The sequence below is a fragment of the Pleurodeles waltl genome, chromosome 3_1 (assembly GCF_031143425.1).
Source record: "Pleurodeles waltl isolate 20211129_DDA chromosome 3_1, aPleWal1.hap1.20221129, whole genome shotgun sequence".
NCBI classification, from domain to species: domain Eukaryota; kingdom Metazoa; phylum Chordata; class Amphibia; order Caudata; family Salamandridae; genus Pleurodeles; species Pleurodeles waltl.
This window is the reverse complement of record NC_090440.1, coordinates 349826352-349844828: the sequence shown is the minus strand read 5'-3', so window position 1 is coordinate 349844828 and position 18477 is coordinate 349826352. Positions and strand designations below refer to the sequence as shown.

Here is an 18477-nt window from a genome sequence, read left to right as displayed (position 1 = left end):
CAGTTTGGACCCAGCCATATGCAAATCAGGCTTGACCCTGTTCCCTATAGGAACAGTCCAGCCCGAACTGCCAGGCCAGGTCCTCCCTGGACCGGAAACAAGCATCATGGGACCTATTTCAGGGTATCGCCCTTCATCAGCCAGTGGCAAACTGAGCCTGGGACCGACGTCTGGGCATACCCGGCACACTTATGGCGACAAAAGCAAACAAATACAAATGATGGATGGAATGTGGAACCAGTGAAACATTCACCCCGTCACAGATCTGGGTTTAATCCATCAGTTATTTTGCCTGGCACATCACTGAGGTGATGTGGCAGGCAAAATAACGGTGGTTTAAACCCAGATCTGTGACTGGGGGTGAGTGTTTAAAAAGTTTCAACACTCCGTCCCTCATTTTATTTGTATTTTGTGATACTGCCATGTGCACCCTAAGTGGCTAGGATATGCCCAGGCGTGGCTTGTTGCGCTACTGGATTCAAGCTAGCCTGGCTGATGAAGGGTGATACCCTGAAACTGGTTCCAGTATGTCTGAATCTTGTCCAGGAAGGGCCTGGCTTGGCAGTTCGGGCTGGACTGCTCCCATTGGGAGCAGGATCAAGACTGATTTGCATATAGCTGGGTTAAAACTGGGATGACCTGGAAGGCAAAATAATGATGAATTAAACCCAGATCTGTGACTGGGGGTGAGTGTTTGAAAAGTTTCAACACTCTGTCCATCATTTTATTTTGTGAAATTTCTAAAAGTGGAGTTTTTAAAATTGTGATCAAAAACCCGACTTTACTGTTAATTAGGGCTCTTCCCCACTATTCCAAAAACACCAAACAGTTGGAAATTACTGCTTATTAAATGTAATGAGGAATCTTCAATGTTAACCTAAAGGCGGACTAGGCCTCACAGTAGTGAAAAACGAACTTAAGAGTTTTTCACTACCAGGACATGCCCAACCTTTTAAGTACACATCACCCTGCCATGTGAGCTGCATAGGCCCTACCTTAGGGGTGGCTTATATGTAGTAATAGAGGAAGGTAAGGCTTGGCATGGGGGTTTAAATACTAAGTCGACATGGCAGTTTACAATTGCATTCAGACTACATTTGTAGGCCTGGTACATGTGTTAAAGTTGTACGTAAGCAGGTGGCACAATAAGTGCTGCGGTCCCACCAGTAGCATTTGATTTAGCAGGTCCTGGGTATATGGGATACCACACTACAAGGGACCCACAAGTAAATTAAATATGCCAAGTGGGTACAAACCAATGTGGACATGTTTAAGGGGAGCGAGCACAAGCACTCCACCACTGGTTAGCAGTGGTAAAGTGCACAGAGTCCTAAGGCCAACAAAAATAAGTCCAGCAAAAACAGAGGAGGCAAAGTTTGGGGGAAGACCACCCTAAGGCTGACAGGTCTAACAACTGACTAGTCCTTTGTCACGTTATGCATTGTTTGCTATGTTAAACATTACTTAAAGGATACAACACAATGTGCTTCCTAGAAAAGGAGAGTGCTTTGCATGACAGCTGTCCATTATATTGTAAAGGGACAGCTTTTTAATTCCCTTCTGAGGGTGATGTTGCATTGGTGGGAGAGTAAACACCCATTAGCAAAGCCAATGGGTCTTTGTTTTATATGGCTAAGCTATTGGCTCTTTGCCAATGCTTTTTGTCACTGGCATACAAATGGATGTATCAAAATACATATGCATGGATGTCCAGTAATGCTGGAATGGTCTATTGAAGAAAATCCATTGCAATATCAGTGTTGATGCACTTACATGCATCATGATGCACATGCATGCTTGCGATGCATCATGAGCCTGCATGCGGATGATCTGTGATCCATAGTGTCCATTTTTAATTTACTGTTCTAACCTGGCGGACAGCCATGTTAGATGGGTAAATTAAAATAAAAAAGGGAGCTGGTGGGCAGGATGCACATTGCAACTGCAAGGCTCGTGTTGATTTTTTTGTTTGTTTATAAATAAATATAACAAGGACACCGGGAAAGAAGTAATAGGAGAGAAAAGAGAGTGCAGGATGGGAGTCAAAATGAAGTGTGCAAAGCATGAAAATTGAAACAAGCAGCCTGACAGTATTTTGCAACTACTGCACCATGAGGAGCAGTGTGGGTGAAAAAAAGAGAATGCGTGGTGAAGAAGCAAAAAGAGAATGCAAGGATGGAAAGATAAAGTAGGCAAGAAGAGGGAAACACATGCACTCTCATGGAATGCTCAATGAAAAAATAAAATAAATAATCCCTTCAGGAATGCAGTAGACAGTTACAACTCATCCATTCAGAACACTGTGAGACTAAAATACACCTTGGTAGGACAAACTATTGCAAGAAAGTCACAGAACCAAGGCAGGCATCTGAGCAAGACAATAAAGCCAGCCAATAATGAGGAAGAGGGTGGCCCAAAGCCAACCCTCAGTATGTTTTATGTATAGGATGCAATAGGTCTGCCTACAGGCAAAAATATCCTCTGCCAATGCAAATATGCAGTATAGATGGCACTACTCTAATATGCCTGGCACACGTGCAGGTTACTTGTACAAGATCTAACTACACTAGAATGCGGCACCTGTGTGGTGTACGGCCTAGAGAACAATACAAACCATTTTGAATGGTGTGCCTTTTTCCACTGGCATCCCTCAACAACCAAATGTGTCTTAATAGAGGTGATATACATATCAATATTGCTGCATACTCTACTAACGTTTGTCAGGTAACAAGACAGACAACCGAAAATTGCATTTGCATAACTCAATCTGGAAAGTAGTAGGAAGATTAAAGATAGATTTCTTAGTGAGATTTAGTTTTGAAAGAATTTCTCAGCGGGTTTTGTCCAGAAAAAACAGTATCTACAATCAGAGCAACATGTGGCTTATGAGACAGCAAGCAATGTATTAGAACATCCAGGTTCTTAGAAAAGCCAGATTCTAATCTGCACCAGCTGTTTCTGCATAACAGAAAAATCGAGGGAACCATAAGTGATGTCTATCAGGAACCCGTACAGCCATTATGGCGTGAGAAGCTTTGGATAAGTACCATTTGTGTTCCAAAAAGCACTCATGGGGCGTTCCTTCACTCGTGGGGTGTTGATTCTACTAACTCGGGTGAAAGTCTCTGGGCTTATTGCTTGTTAGACACAATGTTGTTCAGTAGGAGAAACAAGCTATCTTGGCACCAAACTCGGATTTCAGTTGCAGGGAGCTAGTCGTTTCTCAGGGCCAGATATATGAAATTGTGAGTTTGCATTTTCCTAATAGTGACTTTTAGCAATTAGCTATCAGGAAATCGCAAAGAGCGATGTACTACAGAGTGTACCTAGTGGGTCGCAAATGGACCAGCCTCATCAATATTCATGAGGCAGGTCGCAATTTGTGACCCAATGGGAATGGTCAAAGGTCACAGGGATGGTGGCCTCCTGGGGTCAGCAGACCACCATGCCTGTGATTGCTTTTTCAATAAAACAATTCATTTTTTAAAATGCATCCCGTTTTCTGTAAAGAAAACGGGATGCATTTCAAAGACAAAAATGAAAAGTTTTCTTTTCATTTTTTAAGAGTAGGCAGTGGTCCCTGGGGCCACTGCCTGCTCTTAAAAAAATGTTGCATCCACTTTCATAAAGGAGAAGGGGTCCCTGGGGACTTCTACCCATTTGCGATTAGGTTACCACCAACTTGAAGGTGGTAAGATACAAATTATTTGCAACTACATTTCTGTTAAAAAACATTTGTAAATGTCAGTGCGAGTAGCTATTAGGAAGGGATATTCTTAACACACCATGTCCTAATACCGAATCACAAACCCTATTTTGCAATTTGGTAATAGGTTACCAACTTGGAAAATAGGGTCAGTACATAAAAGGAAGGCTTTTTAGTGTTTGCAAATGGCCCAGTTCTACGAATCGGACCCTTTGCAACTGCTAAATACCTTTGTTCATCTGGCCCGCAATCCCTAAAGAAAGGTCATCTTTGTAAAAAAAAAAACTTATTGTATAGGATTACTTTAGAAGATTTAAGCTGTGAGAGTTCCAAGTTCGCTTTTTTACTTTTTCAGACTCAGAGATGCATTTAATCATGAGAGGTGTTCAGAAATGAGAACGGGATAGCCCAGCGTTTAATCCAAGTGATTTCCAGAAAGTCTTCAAAACAGGCCAGCTCTGAATATCATAGTTAAATCAACATTGCTGCCCTTATTACAGATAGGGTCTTTAAAAAATCTGTCAAGATCAGCTTCTAGTTTGATCTGTGATTTGAACTGGAGCCTTCAGATCTCAACAGGTATTTGAGCAAAGGAGAAGAAGTGAACATGCGTTTCTAACAAAGAATGTGCAGGTCATAGGCTGAAGATAAGGGTTTAGTCAAACGCAATTGCTTGGCCACACAGATGACATCAGATTTTATTTAAGGAAAGTAAGCTATTGCTTGCAAAAATTCCATTGTCTTCATAAATGGCACTTCTTTATAAGGGATATACTAATGTGACTAAGATTTTGATGACAACATGAACAGAACTACTTAGCATTCAGTTCTGAACTCAGTTTATTTAAGTATTATTATTAAGAAAACATTCATGTATATAGGTCACAAATAATGCTCCTATCATAGGAAACAGCTGGTAAGGTCCAGTATTACAAATTCCAATATGACCAATCTGTTACGTTTTATTAATGAGCACAGATTTGGTTTACCCACTGTCAACTGGATAAACTAGTAGCAAAGTAGTGAGTCGGGAATTGGTCTGTGCTGACCTTTGTTAATGCAGGAGGCTGTTAACCTGGCAAGGTCCACAGGAAATGTGCAGTGGGTGGTGTTGAGGGTTCACCATATGTGCTTGGGCATTAATCACTTTATTGAGACCAATATGTGTTAATTCCCTATGCTGACCCCACCCCCCGGACCATTTCAAAGCCTTTGAAAGTTGCATCCAGAGTAGCAATGAGATTCCAGAGTCTATGAAATCAGTCTTTGTTAGATTTTGGCATAAGGGACTGCTGATGTTGGCCATGCCCTTTCTCCCCAAGAGCCTCAAGCATCTTAAGAAGAAGAATCCTGAACATACTTCGGAGTTGTACTGTGCCTGGTTAACTGTTTCCAGTCATCTGTGTGATCCCCAGCTACAATATGAATCTTTATATAATATTTAAAACCCCCTGCTTTGGCAACTCTACATTGAAGTGGCACCACCTTGTCCACGTACTCTTTATCTGACTTGAAAGTACATTACTAGCAATTTACCTGGCCAACCCTGGGTTAAAGGAGGTTACACTATAGCCTTAGAACCCGCCGTAGCGGGCTCTACCGGCTATTAAAGGCCCGCTCCCCGCGTTAAATGCCCGAGCCGAAGGCTCTAATAGCCGGTAGAGCCCGCTACGGCGGGTTCTAAGGCTATTAGAACATTCTGCCACACAAGGCAGAATGTTCTATTAAAAAAAAAAAATGTTCACGGAGCCCGAGGGGATTTAAATCCCCTCAGGCTCCATGAGGCTTTGTTCACAGCTGTTGCTGTGAACAAAGCGAACATTGGAATGTTGGCGCTGCGGGCTTTTACTGGCCTGTAAAAGCCCGCAGCAGTCCATTGTCTTCAATGGACATGCCAACATTCAAATGTTCTAATAACTATTAGCTCAAGATTCACGAGGTTACATTATTAAACTAAACCCTCAGAAAACATCCAGGGCATCGATCTTGTTGAAATAGGAGCCTAGAAGCTTTAACCTCTTCGTTGCGGGTGTCGGCCACTGGCCGACGCCCACACACCCTCCCTGGTGCGGGTCACGACCAGTGGCCGACACCAGGAAGGGTATCAATAAATCCTCGGGTGCGTCGCACCCGAGGATTTTTTTTTTTTTAAACCCCCCCCCGGGAGACACGGAAGCTTCCGTGTCTCCCCCCGCCCCCCCCACCCGCCCCTTTGTGAAGTCAGCGCGCCTCGCGGCGCGCTGACGTTGCAAAGGTGTTTTCCCCATCAAAGCAGGAAGCAGCCTTGCGGCCGCTTCCTGCTTTGATGGGGAAAACGGCCTTTCCCACATTCGGGAAGGCCTCGTAAGAAAGGGGAGTGTCTCCCCTTTCTTACGAGGCCTTCCTGAAAGTGTTTCCTGGCCCACAGTTTGAGAAGGCCTCGTAAGAAAGGGGAGAGTCTCCCCTTTCTTACGAGGCCTTCTCAAAGTGTTTCCTGGCCCCCGATCGCAGCACAGCTGCGATCGGGGGCCAGGAAACACCACTAGACCCCAGGGATTTCACTTTGGGGGGGCGGCCCCCTCGGAAAACGGGCCGCCCCCCCGGGGGCATAATTAATAAAAAAAAAAGGTAGGTGTCCCCTGGGAGGGGGGGGGGGGGCGGACACGATCGCGCCCCCCCCCCCCAGGGGATTGTTTTTTTTTCAAAAAAATAAAAATAAAAAATAAATAAAATTACAGGGGGTCGTCCGTGGGCAGGGTGACCCCCTGTGGGGGCAATTTTCTTTTTTTTTAGATGTTGTAGGGTTTCCCTGGGGGCCATTTTGGCCCCCAAGGAAACCATACAACAACTAAAAAAAAAAAGATCTATATATAGATCTATATTTATATATCTATGTAGATAGATATATCTATGTACATGGATATATCTATAGATATATCCATGTACATAGATATATATATATATATAGCGGTAGATCTATATATACCAAAGAGATTTATAAAGTGTGCTACTCACCTGTGAGGGTCTCAAGGCGCTTGGGGGGGGGCGGGGGGAGGGAAAGGGGCTGGGAGGTTCACTGTTCGAAAAGCCAGGTTTTGAGGCCCTTCCTGAAAAGAAGTAGGTTTTGGGTCTTGCGAAGGTGGGTTGTGAGGGCGTTCCAGGTTTTGGGGGCAAGGTAGGAGAAGGATCTGCCCCCGGTGGTGGTGTGTTTGATGCGGGGGACAGAGGCGAGAGAGAGGTCAGCTGAGCGGACGTTTCGTGTGGGGGTGTGGAAGGTGACTCTCGTTGAGGTAGGCAGGGCCTGTGTTGTGGAGTGATTTGTGTGCGAGGATGAGGATCTTGAAGGTGATCCTTTTGTCAATGGGGAGCCAGTGGAGGGATTTGAGGTGTGGAGAGATGTGTTCGTGTCGGCGGAGGTCGAGGATGAGTCGTGCTGCTGAGTTCTAGATGCGTGTAGTTTGCGCTTGAGTTTTAGAGTGGTGCCGGCGTAGAGGGCGTTTCCGTAATCAAGCCTGCTGCTGATGTGTGCGTGAGTGACAGTTTTTCTGGTCTCTGTGGGGATCCATTTGAATGTTTTTCAGTATACGGAGTGTGTTGAAGCATGAGGAGGTGAGAGCGTTGATTTGTTGGGTCATCGAGAGGGAGGAGTCTAGGATGATGCTGAGGTTGCGTGCGTGGTTGGCGGGGGTGGGTGCAGGGCCTAGCGTGGTGGGCCACCATGAGGGGTCCCAGGTGTTTTTGTGTGGGCCAAAGAGGATTATTTCGGTTTTGCTTGAGTTGAGTTTCAGGTGATTGGCTGTCATATATATATCACTTTTGTCAATATGTGTGTGGTTTCCCTGGGGGGAAAAGGGTCCGACTTGTCTAGTGGCAGTTTTAGTGCCATAAAGAAGCGCAGAAGGTTTATATGCCTACTGCAAAGAGCAAATCTGTATTTTATGTAAATAGCTGAGTACATTAGCAAAGTCTATGGAGAGATGAAGGGCACTTTTGCTGGGTGGTAATGAGGGAATCCGAGGAGGAGGGAGTGGGAGCACCAATAATGATTGTTGGACTGGGCGCAGGAGGTGCTAAAGACTGTGACGAATGGTATGTGACAAGGTGTTTTTTGAGTGTCTTGAAAGTACGTGCTGATTGAGGGAAGAAGCGCAGGTAAGGTGGCCTCTACTGTTGCACGTATCTCACACACCATCGATTTTGTGACTGTCTACGTAGGCTAGTGTTTTAGAGCAACAGTTTAGCCAATAGCAGAGATGGCATCTTGATGGATGACTGCTGCCTGCACTCGGGTTATAGAGGACCGCTCTGACATAGGATCAGAGACTGAGACATCAGATACTGAGACAGCATCTGAGGGATAGGACAATGGCGCAGACTCTGGGAGTGATTTTTCAGTCAGAGGAGTCCCATTCGATAACTCCTCTTCCAGTACATTATGAGGGAGGTGATGAGGACAGTCCTGCTGTCCCTTCGCAAGCTGTTTGTGCAACTGGGTAATAGTGGGTTAGGCCAACCCAGAGAGCAGGTGAATGTGGCGGCAAGCAGAGAGAGAGTGCTCTCTTGGGAGCTCCCCAATTTAGTTCAGCCCCAAATTCCACCACCCAAATCATATTGTGGAGACATCAAAATTATCCATGGCAAAACAAACTGGTTTTGTAAGGCAGGCACCTGTGTTTTTGGTCCTGGATTCGGCGGCCATATAGAGAAACACACTAAACCCAAACATTTCTGGAAACTAGACATTCGGGGGAGTCCACAGAGATGTGACTTGTGTGGCTTCCTCAAAGTTTTCTTACCCAGAATATCCTGCAAAGCTGAAATGTTGAAAAAAAACTCAATTTTTCTCGCATTTCTGTCACACAAACTACAGGAATATGCTGGGATCCACAATATTCCTACCACCCAGTGACTCCTCACCTGTCCTGATAAAAACACTACCCCACTTGAGTGCCTACACCTAGTGTCTGTGTCAGGAATGGATCACCCCAGGGTCAACAGCTGCCTCACGTAAGGACCAACATTGACCGTTGTGTGATCTATTCCTGTCGCAGGCACCAGGCCTAACCACACAAGTGAGGTATCATTTTTATCGGGAGGCTTGGGGGAACGCTGGGTGGAAGGAAATTTGTGGCTCCTCTCAGATTCCAGAACTTTCTGTCACCGAAATGTGAGGAAAACTTGTTTTTTTAGCCACTTTTTGAGGTTTGCAAAGGATTCTGGGTAACAGAACCTGGTCCGAGCCCCGCAAGTCACCCCTCCTTGGATTCCCCTAGGTCTCTAGTTTTCAGAAATTCACAGGTTTGGTAGGTTTCCCTAGGTGCCGGCTGAGCTAGAGGCCAAAATCTACAGGTAGGCACTTTGCAAATAACAGCTCTGTTTTCTGTGATGTGTCCACGTTGTGTTTTGGGGCATTTCCTGTCGCGGGCGCTAGGCCTACCCACACAAGTTAGGTATCATTTTTATCGGGAGACTTGGGGGGACGCTGGGTGGAAGAAAATTTGAGGCTCCTCTCAGATTCCAGGACTTTCTGTCACCGAAATGTGAGGAAAACTTGTTTTTTTAGCCACTTTTTGAGGTTTGCAAAGGATTCTGGGTAACAGAACCTGGTCAGAGCCCCGCGAGTCACCCCATCTTGGATTCCCCTAGGTCTCTAGTTTTCAAAAATGTACAGGTTTGGTAGGTTTCCCTAGGTGCCGGCTGAGCTAGAGGCCAAAATCTACAGGTAGGCACTTTGCAAAAAACAGCTCTGTTTTCTGTGATGTGTCCACGTTGTGTTTTGGGGCATTTCCTGTCACGGGCGCTAGGCCTACCCACACAAGTGAGGTATCATTTTTATCGGGAGACTTGGGGGGACGCTGGGTGAAAGGAAATTTGAGGCTCCTCTCCGATTCCAGAACTTTCTGTCACCGAAATGTGAGGAAAACTTGTTTTTTTAGCCACTTTTTGAGGTTTGCAAAGGATTCTGGGTAACAGAACCTGGTCAGAGCCCCGCGAGTCACCCCATCTTGGATTCCCCTAGGTCTCTAGTTTTCAAAAATGTACAGGTTTGGTAGGTTTCCCTAGGTGCCGCCTGAGCTAGAGGCCAAAATCTACAGGTAGGCACTTTGCAAAAAACAGCTCTGTTTTCTGTGATGTGTCCACGTTGTGTTTTGGGGCATTTCCTGTCGCGGGCGCTAGGCCTACCCACACAAGTGAGGTATCATTTTTATCGGGAGACTTGGGGGGACGCTGGGTGGAAGGAAATTTGAGGCTCCTCTCAGATTCCAGAACTTTCTGTCACCGAAATGTGAGGAAAACTTGTTTTTTTAGCTACTTTTTGAGGTTTGCAAAGGATTCTGGGTAACAGAACCTGGTCAGAGCCCCGCGAGTCACCCCATCTTGGATTCCCCTAGGTCTCTAGTTTTAAAAAATGTACAGGTTTGGTAGGTTTCCCTAGGTGCCGGCTGAGCTAGAGGCCAAAATCTACAGGTAGGCACTTTGCAAAAAACAGCTCTGTTTTCTGTGATGTGTCCACGTTGTGTTTTGGGGCATTTCCTGTCGCGGGCGCTAGGCCTACCCACACAAGTGAGGTATCATTTTTATCGGGAGACTTGGGGGGACGCTGGGTGGAAGGAAATTTGAGGCTCCTCTCCGATTCCAGAACTTTCTGTCACCGAAATGTGAGGAAAACTTGTTTTTTTAGCCACTTTTTGAGGTTTGCAAAGGATTCTGGGTAACACAACCTGGTCAGAGCCCCGCGAGTCACCCCATCTTGGATTCCCCTAGGTCTCTAGTTTTCAAAAATGTACAGGTTTGGTAGGTTTCCCTAGGTGCCGGCTGAGCTAGAGGCCAAAATCTACAGGTAGGCACTTTGCAAAAAACAGCTCTGTTTTCTGTGATGTGTCCACGTTGTGTTTTGGGGCATTTCCTGTCGCGGGCGCTAGGCCTACCCACACAAGTGAGGTATCATTTTTATCGGGAGACTTGGGGGGACGCTGGGTGGAAGGAAATTTGAGGCTCCTCTCAGATTCCAGAACTTTCTGTCACCGAAATGTGAGGAAAACTTGTTTTTTTAGCTACTTTTTGAGGTTTGCAAAGGATTCTGGGTAACAGAACCTGGTCAGAGCCCCGCGAGTCACCCCATCTTGGATTCCCCTAGGTCTCTAGTTTTAAAAAATGTACAGGTTTGGTAGGTTTCCCTAGGTGCCGGCTGAGCTAGAGGCCAAAATCTACAGGTAGGCACTTTGCAAAAAACAGCTCTGTTTTCTGTGATGTGTCCACGTTGTGTTTTGGGGCATTTCCTGTCGCGGGCGCTAGGCCTACCCACACAAGTGAGGTATCATTTTTATCGGGAGACTTGGGGGGACGCTGGGTGGAAGGAAATTTGAGGCTCCTCTCAGATTCCAGAACTTTCTGTCACCGAAATGTGAGGAAAACTTGTTTTTTTAGCCACTTTTTGAGGTTTGCAAAGGATTCTGGGTAACAGAACCTGGTCAGAGCCCCGCGAGTCACCCCATCTTGGATTCCCCTAGGTCTCTAGTTTTAAAAAATGTACAGGTTTGGTAGGTTTCCCTAGGTGCCGGCTGAGCTAGAGGCCAAAATCTACAGGTAGGCACTTTGCAAAAAACAGCTCTGTTTTCTGTGATGTGTCCACGTTGTGTTTTGGGGCATTTCCTGTCGCGGGCGCTAGGCCTACCCACACAAGTGAGGTATCATTTTTATCGGGAGACTTGGGGGAACATAGAATAGCAAAACAAGTGTTATTGCCCCTTATCTTTCTCTACATTTTTTCCTTCCAAATATAAGAGAGTGTGTAAAAAAGACGTCTATTTGAGAAATGCCCTGCAATTCACATGCTAGTATGGGCACCTCGGAATTCAAAGATGTGCAAATAACCACTGCTCCTCAAAACCTTATCTTGATCCCATTTTGGAAATGCAAAGGTTTTCTTGATACCTCTTTTTCACTCCTCATATTTCAGCAAATGAATTGCTGTATACCCAGTATAGAATGAAAACCAACTGCAGGGTGCACCTCATTTATTGGCTCTGGGTACCTAGGGTTCTTGATGAACCTATAAGACCTTTATATCCCCGCAACCAGAAGAGTCCAGCAGACAAAACGGTATATTGCTTTCAGAAATCTGACATCGAAGGAAAAAGTTACAGAGTAAAACAGAAAGAAAAATGGCTGTTGTTTTCAGCTCAATTTCAATATTTTTTTATTTCAGCTGTTATTTTCTGTAGGAAAACCTTGTAGGATCTACACAAATGACCCCTTGCTGAATTCAGAATTTTGTCTAGTTTTCAGAAATGTTTAGCTTTCCGGGATCCAGCATTGGTTTCACACCCATTCCTGTCACTAACTGTAAGGAGGTTGAAAGCACCAAAAATAGTAAAAATGGGGTATGTCCCAGTAAAATGCCAAATTTGTGTTGGAAAATGTGGTTTTCTGATTCAAGTCTGCCCGTTCCTGAAAGGTGGGAAGATAGTGATTTCGGCACCAGAAACCCTTTGTTGATGGCATTTTCAGGGAAAAAAACGCAAGCCTTCTTCGGCGGCCCTTTTTTCTCATTTTTTTGGAAAAAAATAAATTTTCACTGTATTTTGGCTATTTTCTTGGTCTCCTCCAGGGTAAACCACAAACTCTGGGTACCATTAGAATCCCTAGGATGTTGGAAAAAAAGGACGCAAATTTGGCGTGGTTAGCTTATGTGGACAAAAAGTTATGAAGCCCTAAGCGCGAACTACCCCAAATAGCCAAAAAAGGGCTCAGCACTGGGGGGGAAAAGGCCCAGAAGCTAAGGGGTTAATGGTAAGCATGAAGTCCATGATACAAGTCATACATGGCGACTGGGCCTCTTACAGATTCGATATTTTCAAAGCACAACAGACGACCCACATCACAAGGATGAGAAAGGGCTGGAACCTCTAGACAAAGTGGTATCCAAATTTACTGGGCAAATATTTACTATGCATCGATATCTATAGAGTACCAGCTTAGCAGGGTAGCAATGGAAAGTTGTACTTCAATGGGAATGAATACAAGATGATTGGAGATTTGATGCGTAAAGTAGGATTTAACATATTTTCATTACACACATGCATTAGCATCATTTACAGATGGGGACATGGTTGTACTTTCGTCATTTCCCCAGAATAAGTGCTTTTTGGTTAGTTGCTAAAGTTCAGCCCAGGTCTTCAGGTTTGATGGTCAGCAATTTAGCAACTAGACTTTTAGTGAGTAAGATATGATATCCATCCAGTCAGAATTCCAAATGGGGATTTATCATAATATTTCAAATTTTGTCAAGCGTTAACTTTTTGTGCAAACTAAAATGAAGAATGGAGGTCAAACTGAATTCCTTTCCACACACACGAGATCTAGGTTATGCTCTTGCATATGCAGTGGCTCATTGTACTGTATGAGGTCTAACCACCTGACTGTGAACCTTATCTGTAAAAAGCAAATAGTACCATAATGTTGCCTTCAAGAGAATATATGTTTATGAACTTGATAATAAGCAAAGTTGACACCTCAATGTTTCGGAATGGGTGAAAATATTCGTAATACATATGTGCATAGTTGGTGGTGAATTGGTTTGTCTCTACCTTTAGAAACTTAAACATTTGCAGCCATCTTTCCTTCGACAGGTGCAGTTGTTTAAATGTCTAACGTATTCTGGCGGTTCCTCAGGTTGCAGCATCGGAGGGTGCTGTTGTGAGAAGGCAGTATAGTTTTCTTTTGTAATGCTGATCGGCCTCAAACAATGGGTATCATCTTATTTGCATTGGTTATGACACCCTATGAACGTTTCTGTGCATATTTGCTGGATTTTGGTAGTAGGTTGACTGTGCTACTTTATGGGGGATGAGTAATTTACATAAGTCTGCATTAGCTTTTTACCCTATATATATCTCATGTTTTAAGAGGCAGGCGCATGGGAAAATGAGAGTAGCATTAGATGAGGAGTATTGTGTGTGGTTTCTCTAATGGTAGCAGACATTTAAGTGTCCAGGTTGGTATCTGTTGAGAACGTTCTAGGAAGGTTTGCACCCAGCTATCCACAAGGTCTCTAAAATTACCGAAGTGCGTGCTAAATGTATACCCTACATGAGCCCAGGGTAAACTGTAATATTTGAAGTGTAGTCACCTACTTTCGTTCTACTGTCTACTATTTCCACCTTTTCCTACTCATGCTTGCTCTACCACTGGTATTTCTTTTTTTTACTATGGGATGTCCAGTGCAGCTCCTAGTTTTGTAGTAATGCTGTTATTGTACTGGGATTATCTATTCTATATAGTGAGTGTTTCTTCCTTTTCACAAGTATGCCCTCCTTTAGAGTGTGGCGGTGCAGGTTCACTACCGTACATCAGCAGTGCTGGTCCATCACTAAACATGCAGTGTTTCCATTCTACGTTGAGTAAGTGAAGCATTGTGTTTAAACTGACTGTGTCTCTATTGGCTCTGCCAGTGTAAGCCTCAGACCTGGGGTCCCAAATGCCAGAGAGCGATCAGGCCACAATGACAGCAATCCTGTGCTTTTGAGAGCCAAGTGACCTTCACTGATTTTCCCTGCACATAATACCTATGAGCAGGGTAAATGTAGACAGCTTTTTGCTTAGAGAAAACAGACACACATTTTGGGAGTTTGTTTTGTCTAAACAAAAAATATTATAGAGCAAGTGCTTTTCGCATGTCATTGCTCTGAAAACCTGCAATGAATTGAGGGGTACAGCTGCTGCTGTGGTTGTCAGGCAGGCAGGTATCTCTCAATAGATTGGTCAGTCTACACTTGGGTGGTGGAGGCCATTGTCTACCAGACCCTCCAGAAGGGTCTAAGGGCCAGATGTAGCATGCATTTTGCATGGTGCAAACTGCAAAAATCGCAGTTTGCGCCATGCAAAATGCCGAATCCGATGCTCATTCACAATTTGCGAGTCGGTACCGACTCGCAAATTGTGAATGCGACTCGCAAATAGGAAGGGGTGTCCCCTTCCTATTTGCGACTCGTATCGCTATGCTAAATTGCTTTGTGACCGCGAATGCGGTCGCAAAGCAATTCGCAGTTACCACCAGTGTCACACTGGTGGTAACCCATTCGCAAAAGGGAAGGGGCCCCCATGGGACCCCTTCCCCTTTGTGAATGTTGCCAAAAAGGGGTTTTCAGAGCAGGCAGTGGTCCAATGGACCACTGCCTACTCTGAAAAACCGAAACCAAATGGTTTTGTTATTTTTTTTATTTTGCAACTCGTTTTCCTTAAAGGAAAACGGGCTGCAAAATAAAAAAAAAACTGCTTCATTTAAAAAGCAGTCACAGACATGGAGGTCTGCTGACATCAGCAGGCCACCATCCCTGTGAGTGCAGGGACTCGCTATGGGGTCGAAAAATGCAACCCACCTCATTAATATTAATGAGGTGGTTCTTTGCGACCCCATAGCGACTCGCAGTCGGTGTCTGAGACACCGTACTGCATCCAATTTTGCGAATCGGAAAATGCTACATCTGGCCCTATGTGACCTACATAGTGGTAGAGCATTGAATACTGCTGTTATGTTGATCACTCACAGGTCGCCCACATGCGTCACTTGTTACATATTGTTCTTCAGTGTCTGATGTTATGTTCTACCTATGATGAACATTGTATCGGTAAATTTAGTTGTAATGGGAAACACACAGGCGATGACTTCTGTACCTCTGATTGTCTATACTCAAAACTGCAACTGTCAAGACTTATTGTTAATTATGCTGTAATTGTTAACCTTTTGAACCAATCACTCCTGTTGAATCTATTGTATTGCAGTGCATGTATGGAAACCTTGGTGGGTTCACCAAACATTGATGTATGACATTGATCCACAAGTCTGTAATATGCCTTTGTGGTGCTACTGTAAATAAGTGTGATTACAAAAAAGAGTTGTAATAGGAAACTGTTATTTAAGGTTAACCTCATTCCAGCCATAATAGTATGGCAGGAATTGCATATGCTAGAGGGACAATGGACCATTTCACTGTTGTCTGCCACATTACAGGCATCGAAAGTGGGGGTATTGATGGCTATGATGTTTTGCTACTACAGCAATGGGAGCTACTTTTGTAGGTGTGCTAACACTGCGTATGCCGAATGCTGTCCTAAAGCCACAAGTTCTTCCTACTGGTTGCTCTTCATACAAAACTGGAGAGCAGGGTGAACGTGTACTACAATCCAGTCAAGGCCTTTGGGTCCTCAGGGGTGACATCAAATATGTCACTGCCACACCCTTTTTGATGCCTTGTGGTCGTGTGATATAGATAAACCTATGTCAATGGTTGTCTTTTTTCTGGTGGTGTTGCAAACCCAACAGGGTGACACAGCTGTTTCTTTTATTCATGTGTGGATCACAGGGCTTGCCCTGGCAGGTTGTGTGGCATACCTATACATCCTTAGAAGGAGCAAGTTTGTTGGAGGTACAAATGTCTACTGTCATTACCACATCCTACACAGTTTAACATATTTAGGGAGCTTCGAGTCATTTGAAGCCCATTTATGTATCCTAATATGAATGTGATTCTACTTGCCCCTCTGAGAAGGTGCCCAGCGTGTATTTTTCTTGTGAAAAGTAAGAGCGCTTCAACAGAAGTAAAAAGTTATCTATTGCTGTGTTATTTAAACCTAACAAAAACCTTTCTCTTTTTGTCTACATTCAGACTACAGGACTGGACCCTGCTTTACCGTGGTAAGCAATCAAATGTGCCAAGGTCAACTCACTGGAATTGTTTGCACAAAAACCCTTTGTTGTGCCACCGTTGGAAGAGCATGGGGCCACCCATGTGAAATGTGCCCTGCCCAACCCCACCCGTGCCGCCGCGGCTTCATTCCAAATATCCGGACAGGAGCCTGTCAAGGTAAGCATGGCCTACCCTTTCACCAAGGGTGGTTGAGACTAATGATGGGTTGACCCTGAAGGAGTTACTTTGGTCTAGATAGCCTGTCTTAATTCGTTCTACAATGCAAGCAAGGAGAATGGAAAATTTGCCTCAGAGGCATTACTTCATGATTCATTGAGTGCATGCTGTTCATGGAAGTATATTCGTAGCTTGGGTCGTGCAAGAGCAGCCAAAACTGTAATGAATTTCTGACTGCCAACAACTCCCTCATTGGATCACCTAGTACTGCTTAAGAGCTGGTTCTGTGGGAATGGATTTTATGTCAAACAATTTAAAAAGACACATAATTTGTGAAAGTAGTTGATGACTATTATAGTCTCTCTTTTTCCATTCTTAAATTGAAACAGTTTACGTCCAGCTTGTACAATGTATATCCCGAAACTGGGGAATGACTGGTAAAATGCCACGGTCTGCATTTCATCTGGCTATAAATCTGCTGTAAAATCTGCTCTCGGTTCACATCACTGAACCCACGCAGATGTTGCTTACTCGTTTCAGAACATGCCTCACGATAGAAAACCCTTACACGGCTTTTGGCTGTGGTTCCAATATGTCCAGCTGTATAAATTCTTTTATTGTCTGGATGTCTGGTTTTTGGAAGGAAGCATTAGAAAGTTAAAAGGTGGAGTCATGTACTTAACTCTTGTGCTACCTAGATTCCTAGGTTTATAATTACGAGCCATTTTTTTTTTACAAAGAATAGAGTGGAAGGCAAAAATGAAGTAAGAATGTCTGTGTCAGGTTGCTTAGCGATTTTCTATTTTTTGTTTTCTTGGCCCAGTTTTCCTTAGAAACGTTTCCCTTGGGACGGATCCCTGGTTTGATAGCTGCCTGCTCTCCTGAGACATCTGAGTTTGGAGGCCCAGTCTGTTGTGATGGCGTTCAGTTTCCACAGTTTTTGTTTTTTTTTGTTTTAAGAAGGTGGGGCACAAAATACATCTCCATCACCTTGCGGTTGGACAGGATTAACAAGTGGCTAACATACCGAAGGGGGAAGGCGTTTTTTCCACTCTGTCAGAAAAGTCGCTCAGTTTCTGTCTCTGCTGTAGAAACAGATTCAAAGACAATTGTGGAAACAGCTTCGCAGCCGTGCCTGACGTGAGCAATGCCATGCACCGGCAGCCACTTTTATAGCAGTAGCCATCCCTGTGCCACAGATTACATCAGAAAGTAGACCCCGCCCCCTCCCATCACACTTTCTCGATTTACCTCTATGGAGTGTGAAACTGCTTCGGAGGGAACCATTCTTTAAAGGATGTGTTAAAAGTACTAGTGATCTGATAATGACCTTGGCGGATGGGATACTTTGGATTGGATACTTAGGCGGTCATTCTGACCGCAGCGGTCGGCGGTCGCCGCCCGCCAAGCGGTTCCCGCCGAAAGACCGCTCCCCCATTCTGGCTTTCCCGCGGGGCCGGCGGGCGACCGCCAGAAGACCGCCGGCCGGCCCAGCGGGAAAGCCCCTTCAACAATGAAGCCGGCTCGGAATGGAGCCGGCGGAGTTGCAGGCGTGCGACGGGTTGAGTGGCACCCGTCGCGATTTTCACTGTCTGCATAGCAGACAGTGAAAATCTTTGTGGGGCCCTGTTAGGGGGCCCCTGCACTGCCCATGCCAGTGGCATGGGCGGTGCAGGGGCCCCCAGGGGCCCCACGGCACCCGTTCCCGCCATCCTGGTTCTGGCAGTGGACACCACCAGAAACAGGCTGGCGGGAAGGCAGTCGGAATCCCCATGGCGGTGCTGCAAGCAGCGCCGCCATCCGCCATGGCGGATACCCTGGGCCAGCGGGAAACCGGCGGGAAACCGGCGGGAAACCGGCGGGAAACCGCTGGCTCCCCTTTTCTGACCGCGGCTTTACCGCCGCGGTCAGAATCGCCCAGGAAGC

The 18477-nt window shown here is 45.2% G+C and overlaps 1 protein-coding gene across 1 annotated transcript in view; it reads left to right on the top strand.

The window, feature by feature from the left end:
• FBN1 (fibrillin 1) overlaps positions 1-18477 on the top strand; it is a 780541-nt gene that overhangs the window by 292601 nt on the left and 469463 nt on the right. Inside the window, exon 6 of the mRNA XM_069222499.1 lies at positions 16354-16551. Coding sequence (XP_069078600.1) covers positions 16354-16551 — 198 coding nt within the window. The remainder of the gene's footprint in view (positions 1-16353; positions 16552-18477) is intronic.